Raw genomic sequence first — 25305 nt, 5'->3', positions numbered from 1 at the left:
CAAAGAAGTATCCAATGGATTTGGTATAATGGAGTTTACTGGTGACCTCGACAAGAGCAGTTCTAGGGGGAAGATCAGGGAAGAAGCCAGAGTGTTAAGAGTTGAGTTATGAATGGGGAATGAGGGATTGAAGAGGAGATAAGATGAGCAGATAATTCCTTTGTCTATTTGCTGATAAAGTGGAGCAGAGAAATGGTCTGGCAGCTAGAGGGGGATGTGGGCTCAATAGAAAATATTGGAGCACATTTATATGGTAATGAATGAGCCAGTAGTCCTGGAGAGAGAGCACAGAAGAGAGAAAGTATAAGGAAAGTTGCAAAGCTCTTGCAAAACAGGAGGGGCCGGCATAGAGAGTGGTCTTTGGTAACAGGAAAAACACATCCTACATTTTAACAGGCAAATGAGAACTTGGGTACAAATATAGGTAGTTGTGTATGTTTGTTGGTGAGAAGATCAAGTGGATCAGATATGATCACTTCTGTTTTCTCAGTCAAATCTGAGGCACGGCCATCAGCTTAAATAATCTACTATGTATTTTCCAAACCTATATTCTCTGCCTTCTCCAGTCTATGCTGCATAACACTTTCCACATTGATCTTCCTCAGGTGCAATTCAGATGTGCTCCAGTGTCTTCAGTGAATTCCTAATATTTATGAAAATAATTGTTAATTTTCCCATATAATTCCAAATTCTAGCTTTATCTCTCAGTAGTCTTTTCCTTACAATCTTCATTTGGTAATAGGTAGTATTATGGTAGTAATGTATTATGGTAGTCTACAAATAATGGCTCGTGGGCCAAATCTAGCTGGCCACCTGTTTTTATAAATAAAGTTTTATTGGAACCCAGCCATACCCATTCCTTTATGTATTGTCTGTGGCTGCTTTCTGCTACAATGTCATAGGTTAGTTAGGACAGATACCATATGGCCCAGGAAGCCTAAGATGTTTACTATATGGCCGTTTAGAGAAAAAGTTTGCTGACTCTTAATTTTGATCAGATTGATCTCTTCAGTCTAACTTAGTGGAAAGAACAAGAGCTGTGGAGTCAGACAGACCTAAGATTGACACTGGATACCAACAGTCACTGAAACTTAATTTCTATATTTACAAAATGAGGATATAATACTTAACCTTCCTTGTTGTCATAGGGTCAATATAACATATATAAAAGTGTATGTTTCTGGCACTTGGTAAGCCTTCAAGACAAGCTTCTTTCCTCTACTGATTTGCTGAGACTACTGTTCTGCTGCTTTATTAGGAATGGGCTTCATTGTCTTCCCCTTACACCTCCATCTCTGCCTCTCAGAATTCTACTCATCTTTCTATGTACCTCTGTAGTGAAACTTTTCCTGATTCCCAACATACGGATGTAATTTCTCATAGACTAGAACTTCATTAAGAAATAGCAATTACAATTTTTTAACAGCAAACAACAAAATTGCAATTGCTAATACTTAATGAACTTATTAGTATATGTATACCCAAACATGTTTTATACCTTAAATATAGACAATAAAAAATAAAAAAGAATTAGCAATTACTTATGTTGCTATTCTGCATATTACCACACATGGAATAAATACCAAATGGTTATTTGCTCATTCAATTCAGTGGATTTAAAGGGGAGGGATCAGTGTGGACTGTCATTTTTTAGTGAAGACTTCATTAAGGAGCTACTTCCAAATGTATTGGTGATCAATGAGGGCATAGTGAGAAATTGAGAAAAATGTGAAGTCAAGTAGAGCCTATGACTTTTAATTATCTACTTTATGATGTAATAAGCTTGCAGTTTTCTGTGAAAGGTTCTAGGTGCTTATACTAGTTATCTGTTGCTACATTTAAAAAATGACCCTAAAACTTAGTAGGTTAAAACAAAAAGCATTTATTATTTCACACAGTTTCTGAGAGTCAGGAGTCCAGCAGCAGCTTAGCTGGGTGGTTCTGGCCCAGGTTCTTTCATAGGGTCGCAGTCACACTGTCAGATGGGGTTGCAGTCACACTGTCAGATGGGGCTGCAGTTATCTGAAGGCTTGACTGAGGCTGGAAGATCCACTTCCAAGCTCATTCACATGGCCATTGGCAGGAGGCCTCACTTCCTTGAGATGCTCACAACATGGACTCCTACAGAGCAAGTGATTAGAGAGAAAGAGAGGGAGTGCATGAGTGTAGCCGGGGGTGGAGGGGGAGAGAGAGAGAGCAAGAGAGCCAGAGCGAGCACAAGTGCGCATACGTGTATAACCAAAACAGAAGCCATAATGCTATCACAATTACATCTGCTTTATTTTACTGGCTGTGCACATACGGACCAACCTGGTATAATGGGCAAGGGAACTACACAAGAGTGTGAACACCAGGAGGTTGTAGGTCATTGGGGCCCTTCTTAGGACTAGCTATTACAGTGCTTGATACCTGGGTAGTTATTTATCCCAAGGGAATAGTGTTTGCCTGTTCATATGAATGAAACAATTGTAATCTAATTGGTGTCAATGTTTTTAAACTTTCACAAAGATTTTAAAACCTATGTCATTGTGAATGAATTCTTTTCAATTTCCCTGACATGAGGTTAAAGGACTTTTAGTAAAATTATACCTACACTTTACATTATAGAATAATTTCTGTTTTCTGTCCAGTTGCCTTTCACTTTTCTGTTGAAATCTGGATTTCCTTTTTCCCATTTAATCATTCAGATTATTTGCTAGATGAAATGACCAAAGAAGCAGAGATAGATAATTCTTCAACCGTAGAAAGCCTTGGAGAAACTACTGATATCTTAAACATGGTAATGATTTCCTATCTATTTATCTAAATATGAGTTTGAATTTTAGTTCATTGTGTATGTGAATGTGTGTATACTTCCTATACTCTTATATGCATGAAAGCCTCTTTCTCGTTTCTTACTTTGTTTATTTTTTAACCAACTATATTGAGGTATAATTCACATACAATAAAATGTGTTTTGATCCTCACATTATTAGTATGGCAATTGAGAGCGGATTCTATTACTATCTGAACTGTTTTCCCTTCATTTTATATATATATATATAAATATATATAAATGAAAATATACTATATATTTGTACTATATACAAATATATAGTATATATACTGTATTCTTTTTATAATATATATTTTTTATTTATTTCAGACACACATCATGAGCCTGAATTCCAATGAAAAGTCATTAAAATTATCACCAGTTCAGAAACAAAAGGTATAATATGGAGATTTGTTTTCGTTATTGTTGGTGAGAGCAGTTTAAGTTAATTTTTTGGATGGTTTTTGGAAAGAACACAAGAAACGTAAGCATTTACTTACTTTAGAATTTAAAAGACAGAGGGATACAATGTAGATGACCTCCATTTTGCCTTGTTCTGATGGTATGTATTTTCTGTAAAGAAACAAGAGTGGAAGCATTTTATTGCTGAAATTTGCTCTTTGGGATCACTAACTTAAGTTATAATAGCCATACTTTTCCTTCTGTCAAGCCATAGGTTATGATTGCAGTTCTTATGTATAGGAAAAGACTACCATTTATTGATAGAGTGGCCCTCTGACTTTGGTTGAGTATGACTTTGAATTAATTACTATGCTGACTTTACTGAATGATATTAGTATCTTTTTTAGTTTTAAAATTTTGTGATTTCAGTGAAAATCTTTGATAACCTTTTCCAATATTTGGTTGGGCTTTAATTTATCAAGAAATTGATAGCATAAAAATAAGATTAAACATTTGGAAATTAGAGACTGTTCATGGGTAGGAAAGAGAGACTTTTAATGAATAACAAATTGCAAAAGAAGGGAATAGGCTGTGGTTTTCACAACCATAGAGAGATAAAGGCCTGCCCTGAAATCCTTTGCTTTTCCTGGCTTTAAGGACTAGTGCGATGAATGAATGAGGGATTAGAGGATTAGGAAAGTAAATTGGAGAAATGTAAATTGAGGGAAGAAGTCTATAAAAAATATTTAATTTCTATTTATAGTGTCTTTGACATGTTTTCAAGTTTAAAACTCTTAAAATTGAAGTCACTGAAGTGCAAGAGAATCATGCTAAATTGTTAAAATTTAGAGCTAGTCCTCATTCGTTCTATCTATAATACTGAAAGGCATGGTGAATAACAGCATTCCTTTGAATATGGGAGAGCTGTTCGAACACAGTTGTAGAAGCTCAATGAATATTGACTGATTTTTGACTGACTATACTTCCAAGCAGACACCTTTCTTGTGTCTTTCCTTCCTCTTCCCTTAGACTCCAGGCTCTCCCTCTTCTGGGCTGCTTTATTGTGCTAGGGAAAGAAAGGCATGTGCCTTTAGAAATCAGTTCTGGCAACTGGGCCTTCCTCTCTTAGGGCTCTTAAAAGTATCATGACTTTTTAAAGAGCAATAGCAAGAACAGCCAGAAACGGAAAGCAATTCCTTTTAAGCTGACATATATTTTATACTTTCTATAGTCTTTTTAAGTTTAGGCCCTACCAGGCCTACTTTAGTAAATGAGGAAAGATTTATTATACTATTTCTGTGTATTAACTTGTTAATTTTTAACTTGTCATGTTTTAATAATTTCTTTGGCACAATAGGAACCTCTTCCTAGGCCTAACTCATCACAATTTATAAAATTTGAATTAGTGAGGTTTTACTATCCAGAGACCCAAATTCATTAGATATTTGCATCCATTAGCTTGTTTGTAGAATTTAGATCAACAATTTGGTTTTGCCTTATTTTGTCCAGCAGGAAATTAATTTTATATTGTTAATGTATTATTCAAATGTCAGTGTTTGATTTCATAGTTTTTATACAAATCTTACATTTTACACTTAATATTCTTTCCTCTTAGTGTTCTTTCATTTATAGAAATTATTATAATTAAATAATATAATCAATGCAAGGAAGAAGGTCAAAAATTTGAAAACTCATGAAGATTTTGTTTAGAAAAGAAAAATATATTCATTATTATTTAGTTTATAGATAAAAAACATTTCATGTGCAGTTTCTTCAGTTCTAGGAGTGGACTATTCATTTTTTTCAAATTTTACATTTTTATTTATTTTGTGAATTTTGTGGACTCAAAAGACAAATGAAAATTTGAAAATTAGGCCAGGCATGGTGGCTCATGCCTGTAATCCCAGCACTTTGGGCGGCCAAGATGGGCAGATCACTTGAGGTAAGGAGTTCGAGACTAGCCTGGCCATCATGGTGAAACCTCATCTCTACTAAAAATACAAAAGTTAGCTGGATGTGGTGGCATGCACCCATAGTCCCAGCTACTCAGGAGGCTGAGGTGGGAGAATCGCTGGAACCCAGGAGGCAGAGGCTGCAGTGAGCTGAGATCATGCCACTGAGCTCCAGCCTAGGTGACAGAATGAAACTCCGTCTCAAGAAAAAAAAAATTGAAAATTAAAGATGATCAGGAAAGTGAGAAAAATATACTAAGCTGTACTATGTGCAAGAAAAGTGTACATTTTTTTCTTTGAGATGGAATTTCGCTCTTGTTGCCCAGGCTGGAGTGCAGTGGCACAATCTTGGCTCACTGCAACCTCTGCCTCCCGGGTTCAAGCAATTCTCCTGCCTCAGCCTCCCGAGTAGCTGGGATTACAGGCATGTGCCACCACTCCTGGCTTATTTTTGTACTTTTAGTAGAGACGGGTTTTCACCAGGTTGGCCAGGCTAGTCTTGAACTCCTGACCTTAGGTGATCCACCCGCCTTGGCCTCTTAAAGTACTGGGATTACAGGTGTGAGCCACTGTGCCAGGCCAAGAAGTGTACATTTTTAAATAGCATCTTGCAAAATTAATCTCAAAATTTTATGTAAGGATTGATTCGGATTGAGAAAAGAGGCAGAGAATAAATATTGATGGTATTGTGATTAATGGCAAAATTATGGCAGGTAGTAAGAATCGAAAATTAAACACAGATACATGTTACTAAATCAAAATTAGATGTATCACAGACTAGAGAGTGGCACAAATGATCCTTAAAGAAAACAAAACTTTAGCAAAATATCTGGTAAAACTTGCTATTTTGATTCTCCTAAACTTATAAAAATGTAAAATCTTGGCAGTATTTAAAGTAGATAAGTTGTCCTTGTCAACTAATAGTAGTATGACATATGATAATTACTTCAAAAAATTTACAGAAACAACAAACAATTGGGGAACTGATGCAAGATACAGCTCTTACTGAAAACGATGATAGTGATGAATATGAAGAAATGTCAGAAATGAAAGAAGGGAAAGCATGTAAACAACATGTGTCACAAGGGATTTTCATGACGCAGCCAGCTACGACTATCGAAGCATTTTCAGATGAGGAAGTAGGTAATGACACAGGCCAGGTGGGACCTCAGGCTGACACTGATGGAGAGGGTTTACAAAAAGAGGTATTTAGACATGAAAATAATAATGGTGTTGATCAACTTGATGCTAAGGAAATAGAAAAGGAAAGTGATGGAGGACACAGTCAGAAGGAATCAGAAGCAGAAGAAATAGACAGTGAGAAGGAAACTAAACTGGCAGAAATAGCAGGTATGAAGGATTTAAGAGAAAGGGAAAAGAGTACAAAAAATATGAGTCCTTTCTTTGGCAACTTACCAGATAGAGGTATGAATACTGAGAGTGAAGAAAATAAAGATTTTGTTAAGAAAAGGGAAAGTTGCAAGCAAGATGTGATCTTTGACAGTGAAAGAGAATCAGTAGAAAAGCCAGACAGTTACATGGAAGGTGCAAGTGAGAGTCAACAGGGTATAGCTGATGGATTCCAGCAGCCTGAGGCAATAGAATTTAGTAGTGGAGAGAAAGAGGATGATGAAGTGGAAACTGACCAAAACATATGGTATGGCAGGAAACTGATTGAACAAGGAAATGAAAAAGAGACTAAACCCATAATATCCAAATCCATGGCAAAGTATGATTTTAAATGTGATCGCTTGTCAGAGATCCCAGAGGAGAAGGAAGGAGCAGAGGATTCAAAAGGAAATGGAATAGAGGAGCAAGAGGTAGAAGCAAATGAGGAAAATGTGAAGGTGCATGGAGGAAGAAAGGAGAAAACAGAGATCCTATCAGATGACCTTACAGACAAAGCAGAGGTGAGTGAAGGCAAGGCAAAATCAGTGGGAGAAGCAGAGGATGGGCCTGAAGGTAGAGGGGATGGAACCTGTGAGGAGGGTAGTTCAGGAGCAGAACACTGGCAAGATGAGGAGAGGGAGAAGGGGGAGAAAGACAAGGGTAGAGGAGAAATGGAGAGGCCAGGAGAGGGAGAGAAGGAACTAGCAGAGAAGGAAGAATGGAAGAAGAGGGATGGGGAAGAACAGGAGCAAAAGGAGAGGGAGCAAGGCCATCAGAAGGAAAGAAACCAAGAGATGGAGGAGGGAGGAGGGGAGGAGGAGCATGGAGAAGGAGAAGAAGAGGAGGGAGACAGAGAAGAGGAAGAAGAGAAGGAGGGAGAAGGGAAAGAGGAAGGAGAAGGGGAAGAAGTGGAGGGAGAACGTGAAAAGGAGGAAGGAGAGAGGAAAAAGGAGGAAAGAGCGGGGAAGGAGGAGAAAGGAGAGGAAGAAGGAGACCAAGGAGAGGGGGAAGAGGAGGAAACAGAGGGGAGAGGGGAGGAAAAAGAGGAGGGAGGGGAAGTAGAGAAGGGGAAAGGAGAGAGGGAAGAGGAAGAGGAGGAGGGGGAGGGGGAAGAGGAGGAATGGGAGGGGGAAGAGGAAAAAGGAGAAGGGGAGGGGGAAGAGGAGGAAGGAGAAGGGAAAGGGGAGGAAGAAGGGGAGGAAGAAGGGGAGGAAGGAGAAGAGGAGGAAGGAGAAGGGGAGGGAGAAGAGGAAGGAGAAGGGGAGGGAGAAGAGGAAGGAGAAGGGGAGGGAGAAGAGGAGGAAGGAGAAGGGAAAGGGGAGGAGGAAGGAGAGGAAGGAGAAGGGGAGGGGGAAGAGGAGGAAGGAGAAGGGGAAGGGGAGGATGGAGAAGGGGAGGGGGAAGAGGAGGAAGGAGAATGGGAGGGGGAAGAGGAGGAAGGAGAAGGGGAGGGGGAAGAGGAAGGAGAAGGGGAGGAAGGGGAAGGGGAGGGGGAAGAGGAGGAAGGAGAAGGGGAGGGGGAAGAGGAGGAAGGAGAAGGGGAGGGGGAAGAGGAGGAAGGGGAAGAAGAAGGGGAGGAAGAAGGAGAGGGAGAGGGAGAAGGGGAGGGAGAAGGGGAGGAAGAAGAGGAAGGGGAAGTGGAAGGGGAGGTGGAAGGGGAGGAAGGAGAGGGGGAAGGAGAGGAAGAGGAAGGAGAGGAGGAAGGAGAAGAAAGGGAAAAGGAGGGGGAAGGAGAAGAAAACAGGAGGAACAGAGAAGAGGAAGAGGGGAAGTATCAGGAGACAGGCGAAGAAGAGAATGAAAGGCAGGATGGAGAAGAGTACAAAAAAGTGAGCAAAATAAAAGGATCTGTGAAATATGGCAAACATAAAACATATCAAAAAAAGTCAGTTACTAACACACAGGGAAATGGGAAAGAGCAGAGGTCCAAAATGCCAGTCCAGTCAAAACAACTTTTAGAAAACGGGCCATCAGGTTCCAAAAAGTTCTGGAATAATGTATTACCACATTATTTGGAATTGAAGTAACAAACCTTAAATGTGACCCGATTATGGCCGGTCAGACAATTTAAATGCCTTGCATATAACGGGCACTCATTACGTGTTATTAAATTGATTTTATGTCAATTATTTTATGTGTAGTAAAAAAAAGCAACTGATGCAGCTGTGTTAAGGAGCCAAAGACAATAGGAGGCACTGGTAAATTTTGGCCTCTCTCAAACTAAAATTTTCGTGTATTTCCCCCCCAAATTATAAAACCATAACTAGAAAATATTAAAAGGTCATATCAGATTATTAACATATATTCATTAAAGGCAGCTTTAGGAAATAGGAATATACTACAGGAGTGTTTTGTTTGTGTATACAAATCATTCCATTTTTAAATGGCACAAATGCTTAAGGGCTATAAAAACTTCTAATTTCTTATAAATATGTTAGCACTTTTTTTAAGTTAGTGATTACAGTTTACCTACTGTATAGAATAATTTTCTAATAATGGATGGTATTCTAAAACTCAATTGAGACATTCACCTTTTAAAGAAAGTATTGTCTTTCACCTTTTATGTGTTCTTTTTGCAAAAATCTTCAAAGTGATGGCTGTGTTCAGAGCTTAGATCCCAAAAACGTGATCTCTTTTAGTTACTATCTGGGCAGATGGTAGTATATCTAATGAAATGGTGATTAATTTAAATGTATAATCTGGAAATATGTAAAACTTGAAGTATTTTTTGTCCAGGCAAAGCTACTCATTGGGCCTCAGTTTCTTCATCTCTAAAATGGAGTGGATGAGATGATGTGATAACTGCAGTCCCTTCTAACTCTTAAATTCTTTTCATTCTCACAGATTCACTCTATCATTATTGTTATTCATGTAAGAAACGTTTTAGGGAGAAAAATTACACTTTAAAATTAATTTAGTTTTCTATACAGTTGTTTTCTTTACTCTTGAAAAGTTATGACAGCTTTAACGTCTCTTGTCTTCTGTAATTTTTTACTTCTAAACTCCTATCATTTCCAAGCTTTAATTGTACTTTATCAGAGCCTTCATTTCCGGTATGTGTTGTATGCCCTCAATGTATTCATTGACTGTTCTTTAATTTCAGTTTGTCTGTTCCTTGTCAGAATGTTTCAAGTAAAATAAAAAATTAAATGTATATAGTCAGAAATTCTTTATGAAAAGATAAACTGTCTAGTATTACATACTGAATTTTAGAGAGGCTAGATTTCCACTAGAGTAATTTCAATTGTCCCTTAAAATTTTCCATGTACATAATGCAGCTAATTTATCTGATAGTTTATTTGTGGCTCATTTTTCAACTGATTTCCTTTCATAGTCCCTTTTATATCCTGGGCATGAGAGATTTCTTATACTTAGTTTTATTAAGGAGGGTTTTGATGAGAAACTTCCTGTGAATTTTGTGTAGTTGAGTTCTTTTGCACATTTGATTCTCTGAGTGAGAAAGAATATGAGGAAAAAGTCTAGAATCGTATGAAGTAAAGGATTTCCTAGGAGCAATTATAAGTTTTGCCTCAGCTGCAAGGATCTCTGGCAGCTTCCGCTAACTAACCAAATGTACTGATTTGGCATTGCAGTGCTTTACCGAATTCGACCACATTCATTAAGGGATAGTAGAAAAGAATTAATACTATGATAAAAATATATGTGCCGAACATGATTATTTAAAAAGTAGATTTAAAATGATTAAGATGGATGACACAGAATTCATAAAGAAAAAAATCTCCAGGGAAATGAGAAACTCTTAAACTCAAGTTATTAATGTAATAGCTATGGGCATTCATCTTCTACTGAAGAGATAATCAGCCAGTAATACTGAAACAACGTTCTAAAATACGCCCATCTCAGTATTAAACCTGGTATATATGTCCACGTTTAAATAGCATTTCTTCACATTTCCCTGGCCAAAAACATTTTGTGCTCTTTAGAAGTGGTAGTTCATGCAAGCATTGTTTTCTAGTGGAGAACACTGGCCTCCCTAGTCACTTTGAGACCAAAGCCCTTCTTCTGGTTTTGTACTTTTGAGCTGTCTGAACTTGGGCTAGTCTCTTAGCTTTGCAGTCCTCAGTTTCTTCATCTGGAAAATTATAGAATGAGAATGAGTGACCTAAGGGATTCTATAGGAACAGCAGTTGTTCATTACCAGCTAGAGCTCTGTCACACCCAGATTTTCTGCAATTCCTTTTTCCTCAATAAAAAATCTTGTCTCGTCACCATAGCGACCCCACATTCAAACTAACTAGTAGTTATACTAAAGTAAACAGTTATCCTAAACTACTAAGCACACACTAACTTTCTGTGCCCACTGTTGGGCGAACATTTATTTAATCACATGTGGCAGGTCTAGTACCCTCAAAAAGTTTATGGAGAGGAGTGTATTGTGGGTTAGGGGTGGGTTGGGGTACAAAAGACCCAGGTCTATCCAGGCTTTCATCGACAGAAATGATTTACATGTTTGTAAATTTTATATATCTTAGGAGAAAAAAAAGGAAGCTTAAGAATGAGACCACTTTGTCCCTCATGAATTAACACTTGGTTACATAGATTAGAATAACTGGTTCCTTCTTTATTGTTCCCATCTGCTGGTTGTTCAGGCTTTTATAATAGTTTATTACTGATCATTATTGAGGGAAGTGTGAGTAGTATATATAGAATCCATTGAGTTATATTTCCTAATGAGGACTCTGGCTGAAAAAGACTTTAAGGTAAGCAGCAAAGGATTACCTACCACAGAAACTGCTGCTGCTGCTGCTGAACAGCAGCAGTCAAGGTGAGTGCAACTGAAATGTCTTCTATTATTTCACTATAGAGAAACTTGCTATACACTTACATAGCAAAAATAAAATGTGACCATGGAAGAAGGAAAGGCCAAGCTTTTCTTGTTTCTGACCTGGAGAACTGAGTAGAAAGAGTGCTATTCAGCAAGATCGAGAATAAGGGAGCAGAAGCAGGTTTGGGAGACAGTTTTTTACTGTTGATTTTAGATTGTAGGAGATGTTCAGGAGGCAGATACATGTATGGATCTGGAGCTCACGGAGACTGCTGAGTATCGCCAGCTCATAGATGTAGTTAAAACTGGATTTGACTGAAAGGAAGTGTTCCTAGTGTGAATGGAGGAGAGTTGAAGACAGAATTCAGAGAAATGTCAGTAGGTAAGGGAGAGGTTGAGAAAGTGAAGTCTGAGAAGGAGGTGTGGGAGCACACTTACTAGGAAAGAGAGATACCACCCAAGCCAAAGAAGGGGTTTCAGAGAGGAAGGAGTGGTAGTAGCTGCAGAGAGAGCCTCTAGGAGGCAGCCTAGTAGAGGGCCAGGGGCAGAACCCACATTGCCAGGAAAGAATGAGCTCCAGGAAATCTGCTCTGCAGAGGAATAGAATCAGAACTGTGAAAATTAAATATCAGATATAGATATTTAATTTTTAAAATATTTAATTTTTTAAGCATATTTCTCAATTTAGGAAGGGAGATGTGTACTCCAGAGACTTTGGTTTTCTGGGGAAAAGATGATAAATTTTGTTCATAATTAATATATACATAAGAATAGAGTGTTATTGATGTGAGCTTATGAACCAAAAGAAAAATCTGCAATGCTTTAAACATTAGTGAGGCGGAGAAAAAAAACATCTGTGAGAACAGCCATTATTATCCTCAAATTAAATGGGCAGGTTTGGAAACAAACATGGGCTCCAAAGTCCAGTAGAACTAAGTTAAAATCCGAGCCCTCCACTGATGAGCTGTGTGGACACCTAGAAAAGTTGTGGTGGTGGTGGTGGTGGTTGTCATTTGACCTTTCTGAGTCTTATTTCCCTCATTTGATAAAGGAAGGGACTTTTGATGATTAAATTACCTAACACATGAAACATGTTATAGGCACTCAGCAAATGGTAACCTGTATCACTCTAATACTCTGTGATTACACCAAGGTAGGTGCAAAGCTACACTCATGAATCTCCAGGTCACTGACTGATGTGCGTGAGTTTAGTCCTGCGAACCTGACTTTTGTTTAAATGTAACATAATAGCAAAATATAAATTGGCTTATAGAAATAGATCTGTGGGAATAAAGTAGATTGCAATAATGATCATGCTTAAGTATAAGGTGGAGTGAAACTATTACACACCATACATTAGTCAATAAATGCCCCTAAATATTTAAAGTGTGTTGAAACGCTGATCACACTCATGTGGTTAGCCGAAAATTTAGGTGTGTTTTCTGTCACTGAACATTTCCCTCTGTGTCCTAACCTCGTTATCAAAATAAATAAAAATAATTAGCACATAAGGTATAGTCGTGGATCATGCATTTGTTTATGGACAACAAGAAAATCTTGTAAGGAAAAAGAGGAGAGATAGTAAAGACTAAATCTGAAAATGAGAATAAAAATGCTCACCAGCAAGATATTCTATACTCTGAACATTTATTTCTGTAGGCCTGCCTATCAGAGTCAAACTGGAATGTATTCAGTGGTGAGAATACAGGATTAGGAATGACATAAGGGAGTGGTGCCTAGAAAGAAGGAAGAGTTTAAGAGATTATAAAGTAGTATGATCAGCCAAGAATTTGGAGATCACAACTGGCAGCCCATGGGTACAGTCTGGCCTGCAGACTTATTTGGTGCAGTTTTTTTTATTTAAATCATATTGGTTGCCAACATTGAAGTGTCAGGAGATTTTACATTTAAAAAATGTTTCTCAGCCAGGCATGGTGGCTCACACCTGTAATCCCAGAACTTTGGGAGGCTAAGGCTGGAGGATTGCTTGAGGCCAGGAGTTCAAGACCAGCCTGGGCAAGATGATAAAAACCTGTCTCTACAAAAAAATTAAAAGATTAGTTAGGCATGGTGGTGTGCGCCCTGTAGTCCCAGCTACTCAGGAGGCTGAAGTGGGAAGATCACTTGAGCCCTGAAGGTCAAGGCTGTAGTAAGCTGTGATTGTGCCACTGCACTCCAGCTTGAGTGACAGAGTGAGGCCCTGTCTCAAATGATGATAATGTTTCTTGGACTTTTGGAAAGCCTGGGTCTGGGAGCATCACACTGTGGCAACACTGACCTGAAGCTGAGCTGAGGCTGGCACCCCTCTCCCCAGTTCCCATGGCTCCTTCCCTCACTGGCCTTGATGCTAGGCTCCTGGCTCACAATAAAAGGATGTATAGAGGACACAAAAATAAGTGGACGTTTTAAATGAACTATTTTCCAGTGATAAGATCTGGGACATTATGGGAAAAAAAAGTCCAAACTTAAACTGTTTTTCAACAGTCCTCAATGCACACTAAGAATTCTATCTTACTTTTTATGGAGGGGCCTCCACAAAATTATTTATACTTATATACAAATATATAGTATTTGCTCATATTATTTTTCTCTGTAAATAATCTTTTTAATCTTTACACAAACCCTCTGAGGTAGGTATTGCTAATGTTATTTTTCCATTTTATAGGTAGACTATAAAATACATTTACTGGGTGCCATGCTCAGGCCATGAGTGATTAGATTAAGGCTTGGAAAGCAGTGCTTAGGGCTTTGTATTTAATGCCCTTCCCACCCCATACTGCTGCTTCCATGATTTTCAGTGTAGTTAAAACATGAACTTACATGTTAACTTTTCCTGTCCAAAAAAAATATATATACTTGAAATTTTGATTTTTCTACCTGATATAACTTAAATACAAAGTTTTATGCTATATTAACCTATCTGGGAAACATTTTCTACCCTATATGACATTGAAGCATGTCAGAAATTCTGAATTATAGCACAAAATTTTATACTTTATAGTTCTGGTTTGTTTTATTACTTTTAAAAAGCTATAATACCCACAGACAAAAGTGCCTATCTCATACATGTGTCGCTCAATATATTTTTCACAAAGTGAATACACCCATCACAAACTGATCAGCATCCAAATCAAGGAAAAACACAGTACCAGCTCCCTCAGAAGCTTCACTTTAACCCCTTTCAGTCATTTCCCACTCCCAGCCCCACCCCCCAGCCCCCATCCCAGCAATCTCCTTAAAGCATGCGATGTAGTTGTGTTCTTAAGTAACCAGAAACCTCAGTAGGAACCTTTGCTCTCTTGATCTGTTCCTTAAGAAATATGAAAAGTGTTGCCTTGGGCCAGACCAGAGTCTGCACCTGACTGTGCCATGCCTGACCAATGAAACAAAGGGTCCTTTTGTGAGAGGTCAGGCCCATTCACTTCTTTATTGTGATCCTAACGCAAGACACAGACATGTACTGACCATTTCAGACTACCTGTTTACATCTTCTTAGATGGTTCTAGTGCCAAGAATGTACTTAAACTTTACCCTTTCTTTTTATAAAATGACAGTATTCTGCCAGTCACTCCCAAATTGTTTCAGTTTAAAAGGTAAGTGCTTTCTGTGACTTCAAGTAGTCGTCCAGATGTGTTTAGAATAATTTTAAATGTGCTTAGTCTGTGAGTGCTATGATGTGATTTCTAGTGAAAATGTCATTTTCTAATAGCTTTCTCAAATTTAGAAAATGATATAGTTCCAAAAGTTCTTCATTGTTATAGATTGCTTAAAGTTAATGAGTAAAATTGTAGTTTGTTATGAGTGTTTTACTTATTTCTAAAATAAGGTAAAACTCCCACGTGTCTTTTTATAATAGCATGATATTATCCTGTGGTTACATGAATACCTCAGTTAACAAGCCCAGTTGGAGTTGACCCAGGTGCTAGGTTAGCCAAACTTCCCAAGTAATTGAGTATTATGTTGGGAACACAGCTCACTGATCCCTCCCTCTGTGAAAAGAGGGGCATAGTCTGAAATTCCTTGTCTCAGGAGCACTGTTCTTTTTAGTTAACCTTTCATTTATGTATATTTATGCAGACAACTATCAGTCATAAGTGTTAAATCTAGTAATCTTCCCATTCCCTTTCAAAGTGAAGTTGTTTCTGATAATTTTAGCTACCCATAATGTATACCTGGCTAGGCATGATACACAATATAAGTCACTCAAAAGGGGAAATCAGGCTGGGCGTGGTGGCTCACGCCTGTAATCCTAGCACTTTGGGAGGCCAAGGCAGGAGGATCACCTGAAGTCAGGAGTTTGAGGCCAGCCTGGCCAACATGGCGAAACCCCGTCTTTACTAAAAGTACAAAAATTAGCTGGATGTGGTGGTGGGTGCCTGTAATCCCAACTACTCGAGAGGCTGAGGCAGGAGAATTGCTTCAACCCAGGAGGTGGAGGTTGCAGTGAGCCAAGATTGTGCCACTGCACTCCAGCCTGGGTGACAGAGTGAGACCCTGTCTCAAACAAAAGCAAAAAACTGGCGGTTGGAATCATGCAGACAAAAACAAAGCTTAAAAGTAAATGATAACTACCTCATGTTAACCCTACCCAGACTAATCAATCATCATTTGAAATAGCTGTCTGCCCTGGTACCATGTTCCTTTCTCCCACATTCCTCTCTTGCATACATTGCCTCATGACCTTGGATTAACCTAAATCTAATTCTTCCTGAGTAACTTCTGAAACTCTTTTTAAAATCTCAAAGCTTTATTTACTTAGGGCTTCCTGTCTTCAGTGGGAATGCTATTAGGCCACGCCTTTGCAATTGGCCTGAGGTTGACACTAATGTTTACTATTAAGGTGTACTGTATAAACATCCTCTTCCTAGCCTGGACTCTCGCATTTTATATTTTTACCAGAAGAAAGGTGAGTTAAATTTTAGAGGCATTGTTTTCCAACCACCTACTAAAGATTCTGTTGAGTATCAGTCAGACTTTATCCTTAGCCAAACAGCCACTAGAAAGCTGACCATCAAAAGCTAATTACAGTGTTGAAGGGAATATGGTCTGAAGCAAATATTGCCAAGGTGAACTTTGTACAAATGTTATTTGAAGGAGTAAATGCCACTGATAACTGCTTCACATATTTTAGAAGCAGTTATAATAAACTTAATTATAATAAACTATAAAGTTATAACTTTAGTGAAGTGTGTAAATGAAAAGTATGGGGGGAATCTAATGAGAAACCTAATATCTTAATGACAATCAGAGTATTTCACCCAAAATTAGAAAGTTAAAAAGAAAAAAGAAATCTCAGTGTAGAATAAAGGCTAAAACTAATATTTTCTGCCTATACTTAATAAGCATTCCATGATTTACTATCAGTCTATCAATCCATAGACAGCCTCTTTTATCGTTTGGATTAGCTGGCCAGTAGCCAGACAGAACAAGTTCTGCCTCTGTTTGGTTTTCGTTCTGCTTTTAATAACCATGAGCAAACCATTTGAATGTCTATGTTCCTTTATCTTTTTTCCTGGAATGTAAATAATTATACTTATCTTCCTCATGACTATCAGTGAATCGTACTTCTGAAGTGATTCTAAATCCCTATATTTTGGAAAATGAACATAATATATAGATATGATTATGTTATAATGCTACAGTAGACAGAAAGCTTTTTAAACTTTTCTCAAGGTTGAAAGCATTGTGAGACAACCAAGAAAGAGTATTTTTTTTTTTCCATTGTAACCTTGCCATGGGTGCTAGTAAGAATTTTGGAAATCCTAGTCATTGAAATAGAGTGGCATGCATAAAATCCTTGTTAATACGGTAACTTGATATTCAGCATGGACTATGCAGTATTTTATTCTTTGGCTTCAATATTTGAATTAATATTTTCATGGTTTTTTTAGATGACACAAATTATTTATGACAGCAATATCAAATCCTTCGTTTTTTAACAGGAAAATCTTACCCTTCTCTGATGGTCAATTTTGTCACAGGATCATGAATTTTCTAAAACTGAGGAACTAAAACTAGAAGATGTGGATGAGGAAATTAATGCTGAAAATCTGGAAAGCAAGAAGAAAACTGTGGGAGATGATGAAAGTGTTCCTACAGGTTACCACAGTAAAACAGAAGGAGCAGAAAGAACCAATGATGATAGCTCAGCTGAAACTATTGAAAAGGTATGATGATAGATGCTTAAATCCTGAGATCCTGGGAGAAAACATATGGGTTCTCTAGTTTCTGCAGAGGACAGATTCCAGTTGCCTTTGGGATCAGAAATACTCCCATGAATACCTTCATTCATGTGCCATAAGAGAAAGGCTTTGGCTTATTTGTGAACTAAGCAAACTTTGTCTCTAGCACACTTTCTAGAATGCTGCTTGGTAGCATTCTGCCTCCCGCATGAGTGGAAGTAGAATGGTATGGGCCAGGATAGTACACCGTTGGGAAATTAACCAAGAAGTTCAGCACTCAGTCCTTGAAATGCTGAAAGTGCAAAGTTAGGAGCCCTGGCACTGGTGGCAGAAATGGGGTGTGTATGTTTACATATGTGAATGATTGAAAGTTGGTCACAGCAGTATTTGAAGTTGTGATCAGTTCTTCAAAGGTGCAGTCTAGACAAAATTATGTATAGAAGGAATAGGAGAAGATATCACTAAGGAAGCAAAAATCACCCTGAAAGTGGAGCTAGAGATGCCCAAAACATAATCTCTTCCATTGGCAGTTTTGACTGAGAGTGACCTTGCTAGGAGATAGTTGGTAGGTTTGAAATCATTTGTTTGCTAACACTACTCTGGATTAACTTCAGAAGTATGGAATTCCGCAACCCAAACTGAATGACGTTGTACTGATTCATCTTTATTTTCATTTTTTGAACCTCTCATGCAGAACACTGAGTCATACCTCCTAGTATGAAACACTCTCATCATTGGTCTGTGCAAGGCTCTTCTCATGTAAATGTATTCTCTTTTAGCTCCATTCCCCTTCCCCTTTTTCCCTAACATAGATGACCACTGAAACATATTTGTCATTTTATTTGAATGTGTACTTGTGAAACATGTTTTGTGTGCATACATTTTTAATTTACAAATTGGTATTGTGGTAAAGGTCATTCTTTTGCTTGGTTCCTTCTTTATCCAAGACTTCTTTCTCTCACTAAGAAAAAAAATATTCTAGCAGTTACTGTTTTCTTTCAGAAGGAGAAAATGATTCTGTTTATAGGGAACATTTATGAATTCAGGTTAGGGTGGTCCTTAAGATTATTTAACATAGAAACATTAAATACCAATTTGACATTGTAAAATGTTGAGACAAGTTGTATGCCAATTAGCTTTCATGAATCTTCTTTGAGGAGAATTCTTGAGTCATACAGTTTTTTTAATCACACAATTTTAAGCTAGGAGGACATTTGCAATCAGTCAGCATCTAAGGCCCCCTCACTTTACAAGAGCTCAGCAAAGTGAAGTAATTGTCACATGTTTATGTCATTAGCTAGAGGCAGACTCTAGAACCTGCTTAAAGATTCAGACTTAAGTTTTCTAGAACAGCACAAAAATATTTTTTGTTATATTGCTTTGTTATTGTTTATAGAAAGAAAAAGCCAACCTAGAGGAACGGGCCATTTGTGAGTACAATGAAAACCCAAAAGGTATGAGCACATTTGATAACATACATATATACATACATACATACACACATATATATGTGTATATATGCCATAATTGGGTAATTATAAGCTTACATATAAGTTTACATTTATGCTATAATTTTTACTGTCACATGATCCTCATAACAAGCTATGAAATATGTGATACAGACTTATCTGTTCTTATATATAACCACCACAGCTTCTTCACATACAAATATTGCATTATTCATGGCTACTTATGTGTCAGTGTTAAGGAATTATTATTTTTTTTTTTTGAGACAGAGTTTCGCTCTTGTTGCCCAGGATGGAGTGCAATGGCACGATCTCAGCTCATTGCAATCTCCACCTCCCAGGTTCAAGTGATTCTCCTGCCTCAGCCTCCCGAGTAGCTGGGATTACAGGCGTGTGTCACTACGCCTGGCTAATTTTTATATTTTTAGTAGAGATGTGGTTTCGCCATATTGTCCAGGCGAGTCTCGAACTCCTGACCTCAAGTGATCCTCCCGTCTTGGCCTCCCAAAGTGCTGGGATTACAGGCATGAGCCACCACACCCGGCTGGTGTTAAGGAATTTAAGTAGCCTTTTTACTACCTTTTTTCTCTCTATTAAATCAGTATTATTAAATCAAGCTTTTGCCCCAAATTCCAATTTATATCTCTAGTGCACACTGCTAGACTCCGTTGCCCAACCAAGTTGGGACTCCTGGGCTGGCCTAAAGCCACAGTGGCCACCCAGTTATTTACCCCTGAGGGCTCAGACCTGAGTCTCTTACCGTAGATACTGAAGAGAAGTCCTTTCCCAAGCCTACCTATTAGTGTCAGAGAGCAGGTGCTGTGGAATAGAGGAGACTGTGATTGCCCTTGAGATCTACATAATCTAGACACAAATCATCTGTGTTTCTGTAGTATGACTCCCACATTGTTTCCACACCATCACACGGCAGTATGATTGTGTTCTCATAAAAAAATAACTATCTGTAATACTGGATATCTGATCTAAACTTAAGCTGAAGAACGAATAGTTTCCTTAATCCTGTTCCTTTTAACTTCTGCCACAAGAGTAGTAAGTTTTAGAATATTTTAGGCAAGTGTTAAAAAATGTATCACCTCTAAGTATTCTTAACATATAGCCTAAAGCACTACAAAGAAATTAAATAAAAGCTTAAAGTAGTTGATAATATAAAATTAAAACAATGCATATGCTTCACAAGTATACTTTAAAGATAATTATTCAGATATAGAGCATGTGGATTAATTTGAAACACCAAAAAAATAGCATGTCCATTTGAGTACAAAGAATGTAATTATAACTAGGTTAATTTTTAAAGTAATTTGTATTTTACAGAAGTCTTCTCTAACATTGACTATTAACCTTTGTAGCTATATTTGGATACTGGTCATCTAAACATTTACAACTTTGGTGAGGTCATTCTGGGCTTTTCACTTTAACTCAACTTTTCGGGAAATATGCAGTGTAGATAGTGTCCACTACTCCAGGGGTGAGCTCTTTTCGTATTACCCCACAACTCAGGGTTCATAGAGTTTCACTGAGAGCATCAGGTCTTGTCTTTTTCCTATTAGTTAAAACTAGTATTTCTGAATGATCCAATTGTAGGATACATGCTTGATGATGCAGATAGCAGTTCATTAGAAATCCTAGGAAACAGTGAAACAACACCAAGCAAAGACATGAAAAAAACAAAGAAGGTAAGTGAAATGAATTGTCTTTTTTGATCCTTTTGAATTCAATTGTTTGTTTTACTTTTCATATGGCAATCCACATAATTTAACTCTCTTAATATGAGTTTTTATGGCCCCAAAACCTGAAGAATTTCAGGTGATGTCGTGTATTTTTAATAAACTACCTTTCCTTTGGTTAGCATTTGAATGATGATCTTCTTTTCATCCTTTTACTTTATGTTTTAGATGTGTCTCTTGTAAATGGCCTATACAGCTGGATTTTGTCTTTGACATTTTTAACATGCATACCTAAAATCTAAAGCTCATCAATGTTCCTATCTTTTTCCCAAATAATGCCAGGACCTTAGAAGAATTTTCTTGCCTATCACCTCTTCTTTCTTATTTTAGAAGTTATGGTACACAGTATTTAAAATTTTTTAACATCACAAATCGTATGTTTTTAGTATTTTTCATACTACTTTTTTACTCAGATGTCCCCTCTGGAATTCTTATTCTTCCTGAAGAAATATTTTCGAAGTTCCTATCACAGATGTCTGTTGACAGTTAAAACTTTTAGTTTCTGTTCACTTGAAAATGTCTTTATTTTACCATAGTTCTTGAATGATAGTGTGGCTCGTTGACAGTTATTTTCTCTTAGTATCTGCTCCCATTATTGCTGTCTATAATTTTGCTTTAGTATAATTGCTGATAACTTTGTATATAACCTGCCATTTCTCTATGGCTGCTTTTTAGATTGTCTTTGGTGTGTTTCAGTTCACTATGAGATGCTTAAGTATGGATTTTTTTTTTTTTAATGGAGTTTCACTCTTGTTGCCCAGGCTGGAGTGCAATGGCACGATCTTGGCTCACCACAATCCTGCCTCCCAGGTTCAAGCGATTCTCCTGCCTCAGCCTCCCAAGTAGCTGAGATTACAGGCATGTGCCACCATGCCTGGCTAATTTTGTACTTTTAGTAGAGACAGGGTTTCTCCATGTTGGTCAGGCTGGTCTCAAACTCCTGACCTCAGGTGATCCGCCTGTCTTGGCCTCCCAAAGTGCTGGGATTACAGGCGTGAGCCACCATGCCCAGCAGGTATGGAATTTTTAATTTTAACTTACTTGGAATTTATTATGACTCTTGAATCTGAGAATTCATGTCATTTGTCAAATTTTTTAAAATTCTCATCCATTATATATTTGAATATTTTCTCTCCCCTCTTTCAAATTCTGATATAAAACTTTTTATTTTATGGGTACATGTCTTTTAATATCACCTTCATGTTTTCTATGTGTAAGTGACATTCTGGGTAATTTCAGGGCCTTCATCAATTTCATAGTTTCTCTTCAGCTGAGACTACTTAGCTATTTAACCTACCTATTTAAAGTTTTAATTTCAGTGATAACATCTTTCACATTTTAAGTGAAGTTGTATTTTTGTTCTTTTTCAAATCAATCTGGTCTTTTAAAATCAGTATCTTGTTTTATGCTTACTTTTTTTATTCTAGTCTTTTAATTTAAGCACACTTAGTTTACATTCTGTATTTAGTAATTCCAGTGTCATTCTTAGGAGTCTAAATATGTGTGTTGCTTTGGCTGACTTGCTAATGGTGATTTGTTTCCATATGTGTTTTGAAATTTGTATTGTGAGTTCATGTTTCACTGGGACTTTTTTTGTGGAAATCCTTTAAGGCCTCTGTTAGAGTAAATCTATCTATAGAGAGTTTGCATTAGCCTTTATTAGCTCTGGAGTGACTGAAGGACCACTTTAAGTTCATTTCTCATTTAAGGGTAGACCACAATGTTTGTAGGTAGACTTATATTAAGGGCATAGTACTTAGAAGGTCCTCACATTATGTAGGGGTCTCAGTTCCAGTTCCCCTCATTTTGTGAGATCAAATTGTTTCAAAGTTAAAAGTCTTAAGTTATGAGTCAGCAGATGCTATTTCAGTTCTTAATCACCTCTGAGGCTTCCTGTTCCTTCTTTCTTTTTTGGTCTACAAGGATTTCCCTTAGTTTTTGGGGAGATTACCTGCACATTATAAAATTATATTTTTTATACTTAATCAGCATTTCTTGGTATTTTATAGCGGCAGACTTTTTGAAGTTGTGTATTTCTTCACCATAGCAGGAACAGGAGTTCTTCCATTTTAATCCATAGATCCTTTTTCTAGACTCTTACTTTTTGGATTATCACTTTTTACCCTAGTTTCTCCACTCTTTAAAGCTAGAGGTAAGCTATTATTATTAGCACCATTTTTATTTCTGGAAGAGCCAAGTTTTCACCTGGTTTTTGTTTCCTGCTTTTTGTTTTGGCATCTTGTCAAAACCATTATTTGTGTTACCACTCTTCAATAATCCTATTTTCTTCCTGGCTACATTCTCAAAGGGCCTAAATCAAATGAAACTTTTATCACCGTCATCTCTTCTGCATACATGCCCTGTTGGCCACTCCCTTCTTGATGTAGTTTTCTCTCCTGACTTCTGAGCTGCCTAGTTTTCCCAATTTTGCACCTACAAACCTTGGTCCTCAGTTCTAGCTCCTCTTCTGCCTGCCTCTCACTCTGCTCTTTTTGCCTCTTTTCTTATATTCTGTTTTCTACCTGCCTGGAATCTCTGGGTTATCGGGGCTACTTTCATCTCTCAGCTATTATCTATATTCTACATATCTGAAGCCCCAGCCTCCCCTGAGCAGCAGCTCTGTATATTCGACTGCCTACTCAGACCCACACACAGGGCTCACACAGCCATCATTTGGCAGCACTGACTTTTTTTTTTTTTTTCTGGGACAGAGTCTCGCTCTGTCGCCCAAGCTGGAGTGCAGTGGCGCGATCTTGGCTCACTGCAAGCTCCGCCTCCCGGGTTCATGCCATTCTCCTGCCTCAGCCTCCCAAGTAGCTGGGACTACAGGTGACTGCCACCACGCCCGGCTAATTTTTTTTTTTTTTTTTGTATTTGTAGTAGAGACGGGGTTTCACTGTGTTAGCCAGAACAGTCTCGATCTCCTGGCCTCGTGATCCGCCCGCCTCGGCCTCCCAAAGTGCTGGGATTACAGGCATGGGCTACCGCGCCTGGCCAAGCAGCATTAACTTTTTTGCCAGAAGTTCTCATCTACAGGAATGGGGAGGTACATCATCCTTCTTCAGAATATTACAATAGAAATTCACTGTAGCTGCGATACACTGAGAATCACAGACATGTCCTGAAAATGACCCCTCCTGGATACATTTAAAAGTTACAATAGGTAACTTTAAATAGGTTTTTATATATTTTTTCTCTTACAACTTAACAAAGTGAAACATTAAATTTGTTCTTTGAAGAAAAAGATAATATATCACCAAGGTGTTGATGGTGTTGAATGTTAGACCCTGAGAGGTCTTGTTTTAGGGTGGAATCCTGACTGCCTTTTGGTGAAAGGAAAAACTCTAACAGATGCTAAGAATGCACCATAGTACATGTGGTGCCCCATAAAGAGATGACGAAATCACGTTCTTACGTGTTGAAAATGATATCCCCTAAATACTGTTAAGTGAATGTTTCACTTATGGAAATGAATATTTGTGTGTGTGGTTTTTTTCCTAGATTTTTCTGTTCAAAAGAGTCCCCTCAATAAATCAAAAGATTGTCAAGAATAACAATGAGCCGCTCCCAGAGATAAAATCCATAGGAGAGCAGATCATTTTAAAAAGTGATAATAAAGATGCCGACCAGAACCACGTGAGTCAGAATCGTCAGAATATCCCACCAACAAATACAGAGAGAAGATCAAAATCCTGTACAATACTATAAATATAGATTTGTTTTCACAGTCACCAAGTGTATTGTAATGTATACTTGAAAAACGTTATAAGTTATGAAGTAAAGTTTCTGATAGTAGTCTTTTAAAGATATAAGTTAATATGTTTTATTCAGCTTCTATAAGTGTGACCAGTTTTGATATTTATTTATGCTAATATTTTTAACAACTCGTTTCAAAATATGTGTATCTCAAATTCTCCCTAAAGTGTTGTGGCCTTAACTGTTCAGTGTTGCAATAAAAAATATATTTTTATACATGGAAGATTGAAATAAGATATTTCCTAGTTTTTACTAAACAATTTTACTTCTTTATAATTTTATAAGGCAATATTTGCAATCTTATGACACTGTAACAGTTTTTGATGTATTTACAATTTTTACAAAACTGAGGTAAAATTGTTTATAATGAACATATTTTAATAAACTCTATATCTGGTCAGTTCCACTGTTAAAATTGATAAGTATTAATAAAATTAGGAGGTACTTGGCATTAGCAATTGACAAAATGGGGGCAAAAATAATTTTAAAATATAGAAGTATGCAAAATGCATTTACCCCTGAGTAAAGAAAATTTCAATGCAACTGTATAAATGGTACATCTGTGGAAAACTGAGTGCAGAAGTTTCTTTGCTTCCCAGCACTCCTTTCTTTTTTTGGAGATGGAAGCTCTCTCTGTTGCCCAGGCTGGAATGTAGTGGCATGATCTCGGCTCACTGCAACCTCTGCCTTCCGGGTTCAAGCAATTCTTCTGCCTCAGCCTCCCGAGTAGCTGGGATTACAGGCACACACCACCACACTCGGCTAATTTTTATATTTTTAGTAGAAACAAGGTTTCACCATATTGGCCAGGC

At 37.6% G+C, this 25305-nt stretch overlaps 1 protein-coding gene across 4 annotated transcripts in view; it reads left to right on the top strand.

The window, feature by feature from the left end:
• Positions 1 to 24908, top strand: part of RPGR (retinitis pigmentosa GTPase regulator) — a 59706-nt gene extending 34798 nt beyond the window's left edge. For 2 of the 4 annotated variants that reach the window (XM_055375565.2, XM_055375567.2), the window contains exons 12-17: positions 2688 to 2779; positions 3146 to 3211; positions 17326 to 17511; positions 18923 to 18980; positions 20595 to 20686; positions 24239 to 24908. In XM_055375565.2, coding sequence (XP_055231540.1) covers positions 2688 to 2779; positions 3146 to 3211; positions 17326 to 17511; positions 18923 to 18980; positions 20595 to 20686; positions 24239 to 24445 — 701 coding nt within the window. In that variant the 3' untranslated portion in view covers positions 24446 to 24908. Of the gene's footprint in view, positions 1 to 2687; positions 2780 to 3145; positions 3212 to 6131; positions 6313 to 6927; positions 9638 to 17325; positions 17512 to 18922; positions 18981 to 20594; positions 20687 to 24238 lie in introns of those variants that run through there. The other 2 variants (XM_055375563.2, XM_031006118.3) reach the window with 2 other exon arrangements.
• The last annotated feature ends 397 nt before the right edge of the window (positions 24909 to 25305 follow it).

Source organism: Gorilla gorilla, chromosome X, assembly GCF_029281585.2.
Source record: "Gorilla gorilla gorilla isolate KB3781 chromosome X, NHGRI_mGorGor1-v2.1_pri, whole genome shotgun sequence".
Taxonomy (NCBI): Eukaryota; Metazoa; Chordata; class Mammalia; order Primates; family Hominidae; genus Gorilla; species Gorilla gorilla.
The sequence above is the reverse complement of the archived record's forward strand: the minus strand, read 5'-3'. Positions and strand labels throughout refer to the sequence as shown.